Source organism: Synchiropus splendidus, chromosome 13 (assembly GCF_027744825.2).
Source record: "Synchiropus splendidus isolate RoL2022-P1 chromosome 13, RoL_Sspl_1.0, whole genome shotgun sequence".
NCBI lineage: Eukaryota > Metazoa > Chordata > Actinopteri > Syngnathiformes > Callionymidae > Synchiropus > Synchiropus splendidus.
This window is the reverse complement of record NC_071346.1, coordinates 17,967,165-17,984,851: the sequence shown is the minus strand read 5'-3', so window position 1 is coordinate 17,984,851 and position 17,687 is coordinate 17,967,165. Positions and strand designations below refer to the sequence as shown.

Below are 17,687 nucleotides of genomic sequence, written 5' to 3'. Positions count from 1 at the left end.
TCGTACATTAATTCCATAAAATCGATTCGTAGGTCGTAATAATGCACCAGTCCTATGAGCAGTCACATCTGGCGTTCTGTGTCTGGATCTTTATTATCATTTACTATGAATCCTTCATTAATTTCCTGTTGAATGTCAATATGATACTGGTATTAATACGTTGCGTAACGTGTGATGTGATTATGGCAACAGCTCAGAAAATGGTTTAAATACTAACCTGAATCGAGATTGGATCGGATCGAATCTAATTGAATCGTGACAATCAATTCTAAGTCATGAGAATCGGAATCTAATCGATTCTTGAAATTAGAATCGATACCCCGCCCTACAGTTGAACCAGAAGGACTTAAACGCTCACCGGGTAACCCATTGTCATGGAGGTTTTGGAATGTTTTGAATCTTTACTGCACAAGGGGACTGCAGGGCGCATTCCAGGATCCTTTCCCATTCACCCTCTACACTTCAGACTTTGACACCCCGTCCTTTCACCAGCAGAAGTTCTGTGACGACTCAGTCAAAGTATTTAACAACATTTATTTTAGTCAGATCTCGTTGATGCGCTGGTTCTATCAACTGACGTTTAATGGTAAGCGCATACACTGTTCAACTTGGACTGAACCTGATGTGGACCCGAAAATAACTGCACGCATGCGCGGGTATTCACTGTGACGTTGTCTTGCCTGCCGGTGTTTATCGCATAATGATGTTATCACGCAGTCACAGTCCAATTTGTCACGGCTTGATCTGGTCTGTCGCTGCATAAACGTTGTTCAGCGAAAGTGTAAAAAAGGAGAATAGGAGCTCACTCCTGCTCCTTTTAAATCTATGTCAAACAAATATCAGGAAAAACTTTCCCCATACACTCCGTAATGAAATCGGAAGCAATGCATTGCGCAGGTCAAATGAATCAGAGGATCTTGAAAAGTATGTATTCTATAATGCTAGAAAGAGCTAGATTAAAAAGAACTAGAATATCAGATTTAAAAAAAACACACAATTTCCAGATTACAATGTTAAATGTAAACTATTTTAATAATGATTTAAAAAAATAAATAAATTCACAAACTTGGACTCTATAACCATGTGCGCATGCGCTCACCAGTAAACGTTAGTCAGAAGAACTCGCACATGCAAGTTACTAACTTCCATTTCCAGCACCAAACTTTCTGCTGGACCACATCAGGCAGGCGGACCAGATCAGGCAGTAACAGTGCCATTGTCGGTCTCATTATGGACGGAGACAAATGACAGGAACACAGGAATGAACAGTGGAGGGAGTACAGGGAGTGTATGAAGGACTTTGTGGACTGGTTCCTGAGAAACCACCTCCTGATTGCGATTAAAATCTAAGAGTTGGTGGTGGACCACTGTAGGTACCAACACCTGTCACCTGCAACAGTGAACATACTGGGTACGGACATTGAGAGGGTGGCATCATACATGTACCTGGGTATTCACCCGCATAATAAACTGGACTGGACAAAAAACAGTCCCTGATGCTCTTTTTAATAAAGGGCAGAGTGGAGTAGTCTGCTGGACAGGCAGTTTTATGGACAGACACAAGAGGAGGCTGGGCAGACTAGTGAAGAAAGTGAGCTCTATACTGGGCTGCACTTTTGACTCAGTTGACGAGCTGGGTGACAGGTGCACTGTGGCCAAGATGTCATCCATGATGGCCAACCTGTTCCGCGCTGTGCAGAACACTCAGACGACACTGGGCACACTCAGGGACAAGGCTGATCCACCTTTTCTGTAGGAAGAAGTGATTCCATTATCCCTTCCTGCCCAGTGCCTTCTGGATGCATAAAAGCAAACTCTGATGGGACTTATTGTTCATTGTCTGTATTTATTTATTTGTGTTAATTTGTTTAAATATGCAATGTGGTGAAGTTTAGTGCTTTGTGTTTTCAGTATGCAGTTGCTTTGTGTACATCCAATGCATCTATATTAGTGCGTATGTTCGATGTCTCTACTCTAGTTGCTGCAGTTGCTATAACATCCAATCTAATCTAATTTCAACAAATTATTATATACATTTATCATGATTATGAATCGCTCAGCCCTAGTAAGTAAAACATCACTCAAGCCAAAAAAACTATCAGATAATAATAAGTGTTTTAGACATTTAAATCATTGAAGGGGTAATGTGCTATAACCTTGTCTGGTCATTGGATGGAAGGATGTTACTTGAGACTCACAGCAAGACTCACATCTCTGCATTAATCACCCATTAATACATACAAAGCATAACTGACCCTAACCCATGGCAAACCTTTTGCAATACTAAAATCAACAAACTGAAATAACTAGCACATTACTAAGTGTCATTTCATTTCATTAAGGGCCGAGGCACTCACACTTCCACTAGCAACATGCATAGATTACCCTGCAGCAAACCACTAATGTGTGCGAGTCTCCTGACTAAATTAGTTTGTGACTATTCACATCTGCCCTAGCAATTGCATGCAAGGTTAATGTGGCACACACAAGCCATATGCCACTCTTCTTTGTGTACTTCTCATCCTGTGTTGATCTTTTGTCTCATCCATCTGACAATGACCCTAAACCAGTCATGGGCAGTGTTAAAATGGCATAGTGATAAATAAACAAATAGCCATATATATGTTTAAACAGCCTTGAGAACAACAAGGGCTTGCATCACATTACCTTTTTAGGTATTGAATGTGGGAGAATATAAGTGCAGTCAAGCCAGTGGTCTTTCCTCAAGAAGAGTCCAAACTGAAACATAGGTATACATTTAAGAAGCTCATAGTGATTTTAGGTATATCTGAGTCATTTGGAACCCTAAGTACCCGTACTTGGGGGCACCCACTTGATGATCATGTTGGATCAACAATGATGAGGCAGTCATCTTCATCTGCTCCAGGTTTATATTCATAATCAGCTCAGCTCTTCTTACTTTGCAACATCAGTGGAAAGTTAAAGCGGGAGTTGCAGAAATGTCATTTGATGGATCATGGAAAGTTTTAGGAGCTCATGAAAGTGAGACCGTTGGTTCCTCCGCAACACATGCTGGTCCGAGTGTGACATTAGTAACGCTAAGCAAATAAAATATATTTATATATGTATTAATTTCACCAAGCTAGATGACCATCCTGTCTCAGAAGTGGTTTATGTGACGACAGAAATGGCTGAAATGCGTTGCAGTTTTGGTGTCGGGTGCAGCATTCGTTAGCAACCGGAATCTGAAACTTTTGAGAATGTCCGGAGTAGAAACTTTCATAAATGCAGTGGTCTCTGTCTTAGAGTCGATACACAAATATTTCACGGACATGGCAAAGTGTCACATTCACCACACTGTGACGTCTCACATCAAATTAAATGTTTCTCATTTGTCTTTTTGACAGAATAGTTGCTGCATTTGGCAAGGGTTGTTTTTCCTCCTCGAAGAGGTATATGAAAATGTGTCTGAATTAAAATGATTTGATGATACATTTTTTCGCATCATCAACCAGGATTTTAGCTAGGGGGGCATCTGGGCTTCCCATGGATGCCCTGAACTGCAAAACGTGAAAAATTGGATGCCCATTTCTCTTTCAGACAGATGCTCATTTCTTTTTCAGACGGACGCCATACATTTTTAATCAGTGCCTGCATAATGCCCCAATCATAGTCTCATCATATTTCATTGAAAAGGAAGTTTCCGTACAGTATTTCCGCTGAATATGATCAATTACCCACATCTCAACAGTGAACCAGAACCTTGGCCACCTCGGACGGCATATTTGTTTATGGGCCAAATGTCACGGTTATTCAGATCTCGCAATTTGTGACTAGGACTGGGACGACGATGACGTTGACGCAAAAAATGATCACTTCTTCCTACAGAAAAGATCAGCCTTGCCCCTGAGTGTGGCCAGTGTCGTCAGAGTGTTCTGCAGGGCGCGGAACAAATGTGACAAAAAAATTTTTTTTTTTAAATACAACATTCATTGTTGTTTTCTAACTTTCAACTTTTAGGTTAATGTATTCTTATTATTATTATTATTATACTTTTTTGACATGGGCAGATCATTTAGAAATATATTTTTTTATTAACCTAGGCACTGTGTTTGTGATTTATGTTTTCAGGGACAGGGATAAGCATAAAGACTACTATCTGAAGAAAAAAAAAACACACCCCCTGCAACCTCCAGGAGGCTGCTGCACTTACTGAGAGCATCCTTTTGATGATTTCACAGATTTAAATGATTAGGCTAAGTTGCTGCTGTCACACATTGTGTTGTTTTGTAAATTGCAGCTGTCACTGTTGCTGTTATTTTTTATTTATTTTATGTTGATGAGATTTTGGTTCAGATTGTGTTTTTAGCAGTTTTATTTATTGAAAGAAAGTTTTATTTTATATTTTTCTTTATTATAGGATTCCATTGCACTACAACTGTGTGCACTTTATTGTTGTATTGTTCAATACAATTCATTTTTGAACTTGATAATAAAAATATATTGGAAAGAAGAAATTTGTGTTTTACCTCCAGACCCCCAGGCGTTTTCTGCATTATGTATTGTTATTGTGACGTTATGATATTTGATGGAATATGTTTTATTAAAAAAATGTTTTATAAAGTTATAAGTTACTTTTGTACAAATATATGTTTACAGCGTCTATGAACAGGGTCTAAATCAGCACGATAGATGTCCCCTTTGGACTGCTCTCAATGCTAGGGAAGTTAGTATTGTGATCAGTTAGAACCTGAATGGAGTTGCGGACACAGAACATTTGCTATTTTAGAAGTCCTTGTCCCATTTGCATGTGTACATAGCCAGACATCAAGTTTCAGGTTATCAAATGCACTATATACTAATATCATTACATTTGTCAAAGAGTTGTTCAAACAACCAAGTAGGCTCCAATGAATATCATTTGAATAAACCTGCAATATCATGCACTTAATGTGCACACTTTTACAACACAATTACAGCATACAGAGTGTTCTGTTGTTATGTTTGTATCCAAGCCACCAAGTTTCAAATTGTCTATTTGATGGGCTTCCAACTACCCCAGCTCTCACTTCTGTTTGGCTTACTCAAGCAATCATCAAGCCTAGCTGCCATATGGGGATAAGGCCCAAAACAGAGGGGGGTTTCACTGCGTGTTAAAGACACACACAAAGGAAGCATGCATCGACAAATAAGCTTTGTGTCACTTGCATTATGATGCTACCCTGGCCTATTAAGAAGACTGCACCCCCCTTTTCAAATAACACGCCTAAAGGTGTTTTGAGCATGAAGCAGCTGAAGCTGTCGGTAGACTTTCATCTCTATTTTATTCACATCCACCCATCATTCACCAATAAATGTCTTTTTGCAAACAGTAATAAGCCAGTAACAACCACCCCCACCCAAGAATTGCTATTACACACACAATAAGCAATCCAAGGTCAGCCTGCAGACATAGGCAGAGTCAAATGTGTCCAATACAATGAATTCTAATCCAGGCTTGACCTGCTTTTTCTTGGCTTCCCGCCTGGACCCCACTCCTACAGAGAACCCCCATCATCAACTTCTCACAGTGTGGCCCTCTCCACAAACATTACCACACTCAGACACTCCTTATAGAGTCAAGCTGCAGGCCTCAATCCTGGGCCCTTGTTTGCCATTATTAGCACAAAACAAAGGCAGCTGCCCATGACCAGGAGGCTTGTGGAGGAGGGCACTGAAAAAGGTGCATGAGCACGGCAACCATACACATCCAACCATTTGAGTCAAAAAGTCAGAAAGTGGAAATAGGAATGGAATCTTCTAACATGCAAACAAACATGATGAACATGTAATGCGTTTTGTAGAGAGCAACTTTGACTGTAAATAAATTCTGACAGTGCAAATACTGATCCAATTATGTAAACCACAGATGAAAGACATCCGTAGGGTCTGGCAATATATTGATATAATCGTACTATCAATATTGAGGTCTCCTGACATATGAACTGAGGCTAGATCATTAATGTCACTATAATTTCCTGCAGAATTACCACCAATTTTTGTTATGTTTTGTAAATGACGATCAGCACTTCTCCACCATCAGACTCCACCACTGAAGATAGACCAAGGACCATTCCCATCAAACTGTTTTCTTCTAGAGTTCCACTTTGTGTTTTGATAACTTCGAGCTTATTTGGTGCCGAATACAGTGTTTTAATTATAAACAATACAAATGTATTGATGTTGAACAGAAATTTACTTAAATATACATAGGTGTGAACATAAACTATTGTGAAAAGAATGTGTTGTTTAACATACAATAGTAAAACCTGAAGCTTTTTTTTTATTATTTCTATTGAATCACAAACAATATTATCTCTTGCCCTCACCTTCAGTAGAGGAAATATCTGTTTGTTCTTACGAATATAACAATTAAACAGCTGCGGACCACTGAGGACGCAGCAGAGCCGAGAAAAACAGTGCTGTATTGATTTTATTGAACTAATTTCACAGCGGTTATGGAGTGTGGAACGTATCTTACCAATGGGCTCCATTGGTGACATTAACCCAGCGTCAGCAGTGTCTGAGGCAGGGGTAGGGGTCTCAAACTTGCAGCCGAAGGACTCAATTCAGAGGCCACTAGATGTCCATCTATAGCATGGGTGCGCCCCCCAGAGTGGTGTCCATTAAAACCCAATTTAAGAATACGTTCACCACATCTTGCTTATCAAGCGATATAGGAGCATGAGCCCAAATCAATGATGCCAGTGACACTTTGCTGGAAGGACTTATGAAAGACTGATGACACTTGCACACAAAACTGTGTTAGCTCAAGCTGTTGACTTGGTGAACTGAAAAATATAGTTTTATGAATACATTTGTAATAGCCACAATTGTGTTCTAATTGTCAATGTTTTACCTTACCTTAACCGTAATTTGTATAGCGCACAAACACACACACAATTGAGAAACAGGAGGGAGCACAAGTGAATACTACACAATGATGTGTTTGTACAGAATGCAACAAAGGACAAGTGACAACCAGCTGGCGTGGCACCATCAGTACAAGGCCTTCTTGAAAGACAGCGTAAGGCAGACACGTCCATTAAAAAAGAGAACCACATGAATTTTGATCCCTGTTAAGATATTTCTGTTATTTCACTGACATCTAATCGTGGAGTTATTTAAATCTCATGAACATTGCTTTCATTCAGTCAGTGGTACATTTACTTAATATGTCACCTGGAAACTCATGGAAGAACGTGGCAGATCCGGTGTTAGTTACGTTATGTTAAATCACTGAATCAGCCAATGTGGCTTTGATATACTTAAATTAGTTTTGGTGGGTGTGTTTGTAGTAAATTGCAAAAATCCCAAAAATCTGCAAAAAAAAATCTGTTGTACTGTACTTATGAACTGTTATTTGTGACTCATTCTGTTTATTCTATTCTATTTTAAGCTCTAAGTGATAAGTGACAAGTATTGATATGAGATAAATGCTGTATTTACTTGAACTGTTTTATTTTGTTGTAATAGTGTTAAGCAGAGGTGTTTTGGATGATTTTTTTCATGAAGAGAAGTTTGTGCACCCCACAAATGGCCAAATTCCTGACATAGAGCACTCTGGACACGATAGTCTTGGACTCGAGACCAATATCTATGGTTGAGGATAATGGGTTCAAGCAGATGATCCAAAGCTTTCATCCAAGCTACACCTTGCCACCAAGAACTCATTTTACAAAACTAATTGAAGACGGGTATGCAACTGCAGTGAGTGACATGAAAAATGCCCTTAAATTGAATAAGAACAAGATAGCCCTGAGAGCTGATGCCTGAACAAGCATTTCCACAGAAGCATATCTTGGCATCACTTGTCACAGTGACAGTACCTTAAAAACTATATAAATAATGATGTAGAAAAACTGCACTGTGTCATTATTTTAATATATTTGCATTATATTGTATGCTGTCTAAATACATCAATGTCACTTCCATGGGTGAGATGATTTAAGCAACTAAGTTTTAAAAGAAATCCAAAATAGGGGTTAACAAAAATAATTCGTTGTATAATAAAAAAAAATTAACAATAGATCAGTCGACAACAAAAATAATCGTTAGTTGCAGACCTAATACACGCATCATTATAGGCAAATTTGGGGCCGAGACAGATGACCTACTTAGGTGAATGGAGATTAAAGAGAAGAACAATGTGCTGGACAATCTCCACGATGAATGTTATTTAACTTTCACCATGTTCTACAAGCACAGGGACACACATCCAGCCAGAGATGTCTACAGGCTGACCAGGGTCTTTGATTCCAGACAAGCTCCAGTCATGGAAAAGCAGGTTGAAGCATACTCAAAACTGAAGCCCGCAACCAACCCAGTCAATAAAGTTGCAAACAACTGTATAGGGATCAAAGCAGGATTTCCAAGTGTTGCAGAGATAGCTGTAATTACTGTTAATTTTGTCATCTGAGTTCATTCTTCGTCTTAGTGACATTTAGTCATTCACATATCAATTTTGTTCCTTGTGTTTCAGTTGATTAAAATACACAATTTAGTCTAGTTTTAGTCAAACAAAAACTCAATGTATTTTATTTTTTTTTAGTCAAACAGTTTCTTTCAGAAATACTTTTTAATGCTTTCCAGTTGACTTATGTTCCATTTCAACATTGACAAAAATTCTGAAGTAATAAGCGTCTAGAATGAACTAAATGAATGAATCTTTAATGCAACTTTGCTGTTAATGTTTCGATTGTTGACTCAATATGATTTAGAAATAATGCACTTCATGTTTCATGCTTTTTAGAAACAAGAACAACATATATATATATTTTAAAGTGTTAAATGATATTCACTTTAGAGGTAGACTCTTGCTGTTGAGCATCAACAGGTTTGAAAAAAAAAAGGTGACAAAATTAACAGTAGTTTTTAAATCATGAGAAATACATCTTGCTCCAGTCTTCAGGTGTCCTCACTGTCTCTCCATTTGTCCAGCTGCATGCGCGACTTGAGGTCTGGGAGCTACGGATGCAGTCACGTCATTTAGTTATGTTTCTTCAGGATTTCTCCATTAAATAGATACTGAAAATGGCCATGATCTGCTTTTTTTCTACGTTTCCACTTCGATTTAATGAATTTCATCATGTGAGATTTCACCTTAAATAAGGGGATCATTATTCTGAAGGCATGACGGCTCTCATTTAAGCCGTGGTCCTTGGTCCTTGAGAAGAATTTAAAATCATCACTGTACACATATGTATCCTATATAAAATATCTGATCAAAATCCACATCAAAACGTCAAATTTGAATAATAATTTAAAACGATGTGTTCAGTGTAGCTCCCTAGTTCATTTCATTTCTGTTTATTACGAGGAGAGAGACCGAGGACACTTCACTACATCACTACAAAAAAAAAAAAAACATCAGTCTGGTAGTGCAGATGTGACGTGTGTGTGACATCGTTTTAAACAAATCAATCTCCCCTTACAAGTGAGCTCCGTGCTAACCGACATGCTAGCTGTTAGCTCGAGGTTGTGTGGTGTCAGAGACCAAACACGGAACACTCTTTCATAATTCTGCAATGGTCTCGAAGGGGTTTGCTCATCCTTAAGACGCATTATATTAGCAAACAAAACGAAGCCACACTTATGAACACTACGACCCGTCTCCGTGACTGCGTGTAGCGACGGTGTCAGGAAGCAATTGTAGGAACATATATTACCATATCTTAATAATTCCAGAGAATGTGATAATTTCTCACTGCTTCTCAATAACAACCAGTTCTCGATGCCCATCCTACAGCCTGTGTGCATTACACCAACAGCAACATGACGCATCGACGCAGAGATTTTGAGGTCGGGCAATTTTTTGTTGTCGGCGTTATCGATGACATCAACTAATCGTTGCAGACCTACAAAATACCAAACTCAAAGAAGCAAGAGACACTCACTGACCTCAACACAAAAAGGGTGGCAATCGTGTATTTCAACCATGATGTCAGTGATAAGTCTGTACCTGACTGAAGAAAACCCTCGGAAGGACTAAGGTGCTACTACCAAAATGAGAAAATGAATTAGACTGCACTGCAGGGTGTGAAAGGTAATGTTTTGCATACACTTCGATACACTTAAATACATATTGTAACCTTCAGGAATTTATGTTAATCTCAAATTAATTTGTGTGCATTTAGTCATTTAAATAAAAAGGTAGATAAATAAAAATTAAAAGCTAAGAAGGGGGTTCCCAAAAATCAAAAGAGAAAAGACAGAATTCCCAGAACTAAAACAGAAAAAACGGATTTGGGGAAAAAATAAAACAGAATTTGGGGGAACAAAAACAATGTTTAGGTAGGCTAAGCTTGACATTTTTTCACGCAAGACCAACAGGACTTGATAAGTATAACTATGGAGGTTGATGCAATACTACATACCAAATGTGTGCAGAAAGAAAAGAAAATGCACATACGTGAACATACACTGCACCAATAAAACACCGGTGTGGGTCGGTACAGCAGAGCAGGCATCTAGCTTCAAAAGCAGCAAGAACAATGTCTGCTTATAATTGTGCACTACTCAAGGCAACTGGCGCACTAAAACTGTGCAAAAACACATATTGCAAGGGGAAATGAAAGAGGAGGGAGGTAGTAAATTGTGTTTGTACTGTTTTATCTCTACATATGTTCAGATCCGGCTTTTAGCTAGGAGGGCGTCTAGGCGTCCTGAGGACTGCTGAAAAATGTGAGTGTTTAAATGTATGAAAGTTTAGAAAAACAACTGATAGAACTGTATGCTTACCTAGCATAAATGTATATAAAAGATGGTGAACATAACTGTAGACATATAGCTTGTACTAAGGGAGAGAATCATTATAAAAATGTATTTGTATATAATGTATATGTGTGGGTTTTTTTTTAATTAATCAGGGTCTGTCAAGTAAAATGACTGCCCAGGAGGCCACTGCATCTGAAATGTTATTGTGGCAACAGCTACTGAATTAATCTCTCCCAACGATTATTTGACTCAGATGTTTGTTTTTATAAAAAGCTTATATATATATTAAAAAGTGTATATATTTATATATATTTTTTTTTTATAGACATAAATGTTTACAGCTTGTTTTTTTTTACAATGCAAATTGTTGAGTAAGTCGTCGACATGGTGTGTTGGCAGGTGAAATGGCTGGTTTATGGGGTTATGGGCAGGGGCAGGGCTTTCGACACCCTGTTTGAAAATTCTTGCTAAAAGCCTGGTTCACATGCACATACCTTTCATTACACAGACATGATCATTGTTAAACTATTGTGAACAGTGAGGCTGTTGTTGTACCTGAGGTCAGACTGTACACAGAAGAACAATATGGGGGAATCAACATGTGCCATTTTTTGGACTTAACTCATTCTACATCCACACATGGAAACACAAATTATCACAGCTGACCATTGTCCGTTTCAAAAAAGTTGTTTCAGTCATCCACACAAATCCACTGAAAACGAGAGTCGCATATGCCTTGACGATCAAAGACACAGGACAGGACGGTCACAAAAGCCCAAGCTCTGCAGTAGCAAGCCGGATATTGAGACTGATGTGTCACAGCCGTTTTACAATAGTGGTATGACAGTCTGTTGAAGACTCAGAGGAAACGAAACAGCTGATCTGAGAACCATGAGTTGTCAATATTATGCACAAAGGCATAATAACAAAGTTAACGAAGTGAACTTGACAGAAGAAACCACTATGTGGCTAAACAGGGAAGTCAGGGATAATGGTAAAGTTGCAAATCCTGACAATCAAAACTGATCAGACGAAATAGGAAGTGAAGGAGGGGGAAGAATTAACAAAACAAATAGCGAACATAATGATAAAGATGCCGGTGATGATGACTCAACTTTAAAGTCAAGTGCGAATAAGCTGCCAAATTTAGGGAGGGAGAAAAACGTCAAACTTAAGATTCTTGTATTGCGTTGTGTTGCATTATTGTGAGTCAGAATGCTGGAGGAGCGGCTGCTCCTTGGAGGTCCTCACAATGAAAACGATGTTGGAATGCTAAAATGAACGCCAAAGACGTTCCTTTTACAGACTACACTGTTAACTCTTTTTCAATTTCTTCACTTGACTAATGTGTAGTCTCTGAAACCGGAATCGCCAGTGACCACGTGTCACCTTCCATCCCTGATTTGCCCAATTTATACTTCCATTTTGACCAATCATAAGCGACTTTTAAAGAAAGAAAATTAAATCAATAAATTGATCAGAGACCATGCTGAGCGTGACACTGACGGATATGAGGTTAAATCTGCGCAGAGAGAGAAATGAGAAATAACACGTTGACATGTAACACTCGTGTAATAAATGTGAAGATTTCTCTGCCGATTTAATAGAGTTAGGAGATATTCTAGTGGACAGGTAACTTTCTTACATGTCGGGTAACATTGTGGGGGAAACACTGACATAAGAGTAAACTGTTGGAGTTAAATTGCAATGTGCATGAACAACTTGTTACAGTAAAAGTTTGGGGATAAATTGTTTCAGTGATTGCGAGATGTTGATCACTGTCGTTGCATGACAAGCGAAGTGAATGACAGATAATTTTGCGAAGTTGGTATTTTGAATGTTCCCCTCTTACTGTGACTGGATGGGTGGAGTCATCTGACCACACCTGATTAATCCCATTTTAAGGGGTAATGCCCATTGCTGACCAAGTCAGAACAGATGATGATGATGATGATGACACTGGTTGACTCTGACTCTCTAGATCAGTGTTTGTTTTATTAGATGGAGCGGTCCTAATAGGTTTTCTGACGCGGTTGTCTCCCATGGTTCATATCAACACAGGCAGGGTCATCCGCTCCGGTATTGGCAGTGGTGTCCTCTTGTGCGTCCCCGATTCACTGGTCGTGGACACACTCTCACAAGCAGCGGTAATGCTAGAACCCAACATCAGTTGGGGACCATTAACAAATGCTGATGCGGTCAAAGTATTAGTGAAATCTTCAATAAGGCAATGAAAAACAACCATTTTAGAAGAGAGAATTGTGAAAAGGTTTTTCATCACACTAAACAAATGACTGACAGTATGTATAACAATTTTGAGAATAGAATATGACTAAATGATAATTTCACATTATTTCAAATATTACTTCAATAGCATCCAGGAAATGTGTCCAGACGGGTCCACAGTTAAACTGAACTGTTAAGAGGCAGATGGCTCAATTTAACCCCTAAATAAAACTGGCGGAGCACCCAGACACGAGCAAGTTCTACGAGAGATGTGAGACATTGAATTCCTCATCTCTACACTTGGTTAACCATTATAATTATAAAACAAATCATGGTGTTGGAGACAAAGACCACTAATAGATTTCAACATAAAACAGTTTCAAGAGAAACTGTAGAGTGTATTACACATGGAATAGAATGAAAATGTATTTATCATGATAATTATCGTATGATAATTACAACATTTATCATAATATTTTTTTGTCCATATTGCCCATCCCTACTGTGTACTTGTGTACACACATTACGACAGATCCCAGTTAAATCCCTGCTCGCATGGTTTATTACAACTGGTTAACAAAGCATGACCCAGTAATCCTAAGCTTAAGAAACCCCCTTCAACCCACCATGCACTGAGGACTTTATAAGGCTTGGCCATACGGAGGGGATTCATGACCATACATGGCTTGGCCATTTAAACATTCAAATGGCTGTCTTTTACTCTAAAGTGCAGCATCAACAGTTTTCTTTTATTCTCAATTAAAAACTAGAGAGAAATAAAATAGAAGCAAATGAAACTTAACAACAAATAAAACGTTTTGCATTGAAGCAGTATTCTAACTTACAATGATTATTAATTTACACGAAAAAAGAAATTTACACTTAAAATACATTTGAATTCACAGGACCTGTCATTTATGACTTTGGACATTGGACAACACTCAAAAGGTAGGGCTGTGGTTGAATGCTTTGTTTTGACGGCTAGACTTGCATTTTGTTTTCTTTTTTTTTTTTAAACGTAAAGGCATCTTTGCAATCAACATTGTGCATTTATCACAACAGAGGGAATTACGTGGAAAATCCAGAGATGGGATGAACAGGTCTCACCGTGTATGACAACCAGGTAGATGGGTACTCGATTAGCACTCGATTATAAAACTACTCTCGAGCCAACTTACTATACAACCTGTCAGATTGTATTATTTTTGCAATATCTACAACATATTGTGTATGGTTGAATTACAATCTACGGGTAAAAATTGTTCCGCTACCATGACTCTGAATTGTTGATATCTAGTAATATCTTTCTGTAAACTTGTCTACTTAAGATGCATGATGTATGCAACGGGAGAAAACAAACTTAACTTAAAAGATATCCTGCTTTCACGTTGCAGACAGAAGCTAGTAGCTATTGATTAGCAGTTGTGAAACGCAGTTAAACTGAACATAATAGCAGCTTCACAGTCAACAGCTCTCTCGCTTGTAGCCTGACGCTACATGAAACCACCTCCAGCCGCTCTCACGCCATATGGCTTCCGAAAAAAATCCACAATGAGCCTCGAGTTAAACTAGCAATGGTTAAAAGCAAGGCAGCACCTTTAGTTTATGGCTTCACCAGGACTAAAGACGGAGGTGATAGGGTTGGGGTGGACGGCTTGAGGAATGGCCCTTTGTTTGGAATCATCCTCTGCAGAGCTGGAAACGCGAGACACATCGATCCTTTCAACCAAGTAGCTTTGTGCTGCCAACGACTGCAGACAAATTCACACTTAAAAGCCGTTCTTGTTGCTAGAATGCACTACCCGTTGCTCAACTTCTTGAACACACACGACACAACAAGAACGAGAGCGTTTTCTATGCTGTGGCATATGCACTCTTTGTCCGGTCCAGCCAACAGCGGAAAATAAACACCAAATACATGGGGGGTTCTACGGATTAACATGGGATTAATCACTATCAGGGAACCAATAACCGCCATTGTTCCTTGTCCTGAACCCACTCCAAATGACGGCCAGCCCCTAAAGGCGACTTTTTTTCAGAATCTTGGCACATACGAGTCCATTCAAACAGCGACGCTGACTCCTTTTGTATCCGCGTCTGTCTGTCCTCATTCCCGCCACACCTCGCCTCTCCACCGATGCAACCTCCAGATGACTATTGCTGTTTGCTTCAGTAAATGCTAGCCGTTCTACAAAGAACGCTGAATGTTCAAACTCATAGCGAGGAGTGATTCTGAATAATAGCCAACTAAAGCGTTGCGGCAACGAATGAGAGGGCATTAACGTAGCCCTTTAATTTTTTAAACGACAGCTGGTCGGCTAAGCTAACAACCGGAACTTCGCTCATTTCCACACTACAAATAATGTGGGGAATAGTGACTTGAGGGGGTTCTCACTTCTCTCACACACACACTAACAGTCATCCCACAATTTCTCTTAAACAAAGCGCCAAAAACAGCCACTTCGTGTACGCATTTCTGATAGCCAGGCAAACTTCCATCAACCACCTCCAGCAGTGACAAACCGGAGGCTCACAGGATCTGGTCATCGGTGGTCCGTTCAGGACACTTACCGACTTGTAAAACGCTTTCCACACATCCCGTCTCAAGAAGTTTGATTCCTCGTCGGAAAGGGAGTCCATCTCCCGCTGCAACCACTCCAGTGGCTCCCACAGAAGCCGTTGTGCCGGGGATAGATCCTCCACCAGCAGCAGCAGTGGTAACTCCGGACCCCACACTCCCAGATCCTCCGGTGACCGTCGGAGGTTCCTCCCCGACCACTCGACACTGAAACGACGAGTACATGCATATCTCCTTTTCGTTCCGTGGAAAAGACCAATAGACTATACGGCGTTGGACAGGCTCCGGGATCCGTTCGAAGCGCTCCTCTACTCTTTCGAAGGCCCACTTTTCCGCGACTGCCTTCGCGGCGCAGTCCAAAAGAGACTCCGGAGAACGTTCAAAGGAGTTGGACGCCCCGCTACCGTGGCCAGGTCCAGGACCACGGGGAGCAGGGCGAAGACAGGGTCGTTTGCTAGGCGGTGGCAAGGACAGGAGGGGATGTGAAGGCTGCTCCCGTCGTCCTTCCGCCATTGCGAGCCAAACTGCACTGACAAGACGGACAATGCTGACAACTGAGCAGCGGAGGAGAAAGCATCTCTCTCTCTCTCTCTCTCTCTCTCTCTCTCTCTCTCTCTCTCTCTCTCTCTCTCTCTCTCTCTCTCCCCTCTCTCTCTCTCTCGCTCGCTCGCTCGCTTCGATAGATACATAGACGAGACGATAATCATGAGTTGAGTTTAAAGACGATAAATGCCAGAAAAAACGCAGATTTCGAGGACTTTAGTAGTTTTGCCCAGTTTTGCTACTGATATATTAGATGATCAGAATATGAATTAGATTTTGAGCAAACGGATATTGCATATGAAAAAAAGAATCAAATTGAGTTTGAATTTTAATATTTTCTCACATGACATTTTTTTCAATGTAGAAATAAATTCAGTGTAAAAATAAAATTTGATGTAAAATATACAATGAAATACCAAAATCAATCTGTACATAAACATAGTCCCTACGCCACACAAGCCCTGGAAATCACTGGTTATTTAAAGTAGTTAAAATTCTGATGTTCTTGGCCACATTATCCGAACACAACCCAGACCCACAGACCGTCATCACTGTCACACACACATCACAACTTTTGGGCTCAACTATCCTCATATCCTACTTACTAGCCTACTATCTTATCCTTCTATCCTATTCTTCTCTTTTTTTCTGTAAAAGTGCATGTGACTGGTCAAGTGTGTCTATATACAGAGCAAAAGGGAGAGGAGGCTCCCTGACGGACAGACTTTTTTCTTGGTAGTGTAGAGATGACAGGTCAGGTGGAGACACAGAGAATGGCCTCATTTGTATTACTCTTTTTTTTCCCCGTCCCCACCCCACACAAACCCTGTAAACCACAGTGTTGTTACAAGGAACATAATCCACCATTATTTTAGCCTGATCAGCTCAAGTCGTTTTTTTTTTCTTTTTTGATTAAACTGAGGATGGTCTAGCAGGTTCCCCATCAAACCTACCTGCTATATGTCGAACTTGGGACAAAGATGTGAAATAATCCATTCACAGAAGGCATACTTCAAGTGTCTTCTTTTTTAAATCACAGTACAGTCACCCTAATTAAAGATGAGTCTCATTCAGTTGTTTTAAGCATCGTCTGCATTAGAGGTGGAGAAAAATATATTGCAATATATTGTAGCGCTCTCAATCACAATAAATAATTGATCCACTGATGGCAAATATCAATATTATTCTACAACACACATATTGGTTTACCTCGCATTTTTTAGTTTAGCGTTTTCTGCTGACACGTGGTTAACACCGGCCTTGCCGAACCCAGCACATTTGAGAAGGAAACACAAATGATAATGAAAACACCAGTGTTCAATCTAGAGCACGCACTGATCGAATACAATGAAATCATGCCATGGACTCGAGATGTTAATAAGCATTCAATAAACATCTAATTAAATTATCGTTATCATGGCCCAAATATCACCATAGTATCGAATCGTGAGCTACCCATATCACCCCACTCTTTGTCTGCATGCTGCTGGTTTGTCATATGTTACTTTTGTAGTGATGCAACAGATCAACACTTGAGGTTTAGTAGTAACTTTAATTCACGTACATATGGATGATTTTACTTATATATTTGACATGTTTGGATGATTAATAAATGTTCTTGGAT

The 17,687-nt window shown here is 39.6% G+C and overlaps 1 protein-coding gene across 2 annotated transcripts in view; it reads right to left on the bottom strand.

Moving 5' to 3' along the window:
* The window catches only part of zswim5 (zinc finger, SWIM-type containing 5), a 43,999-nt gene extending 27,937 nt beyond the window's left edge, over window positions 1–16,062 (bottom strand). For both annotated transcript variants that reach the window (XM_053883248.1, XM_053883249.1), the window contains exon 1: window positions 15,514–16,062. In XM_053883248.1, the coding sequence (XP_053739223.1) occupies window positions 15,514–16,033 (520 nt within the window). In that variant the 5' untranslated portion in view covers window positions 16,034–16,062. The remainder of the gene's footprint in view (window positions 1–15,513) is intronic.
* Window positions 16,063–17,687: the final 1,625 nt, after the last annotated feature.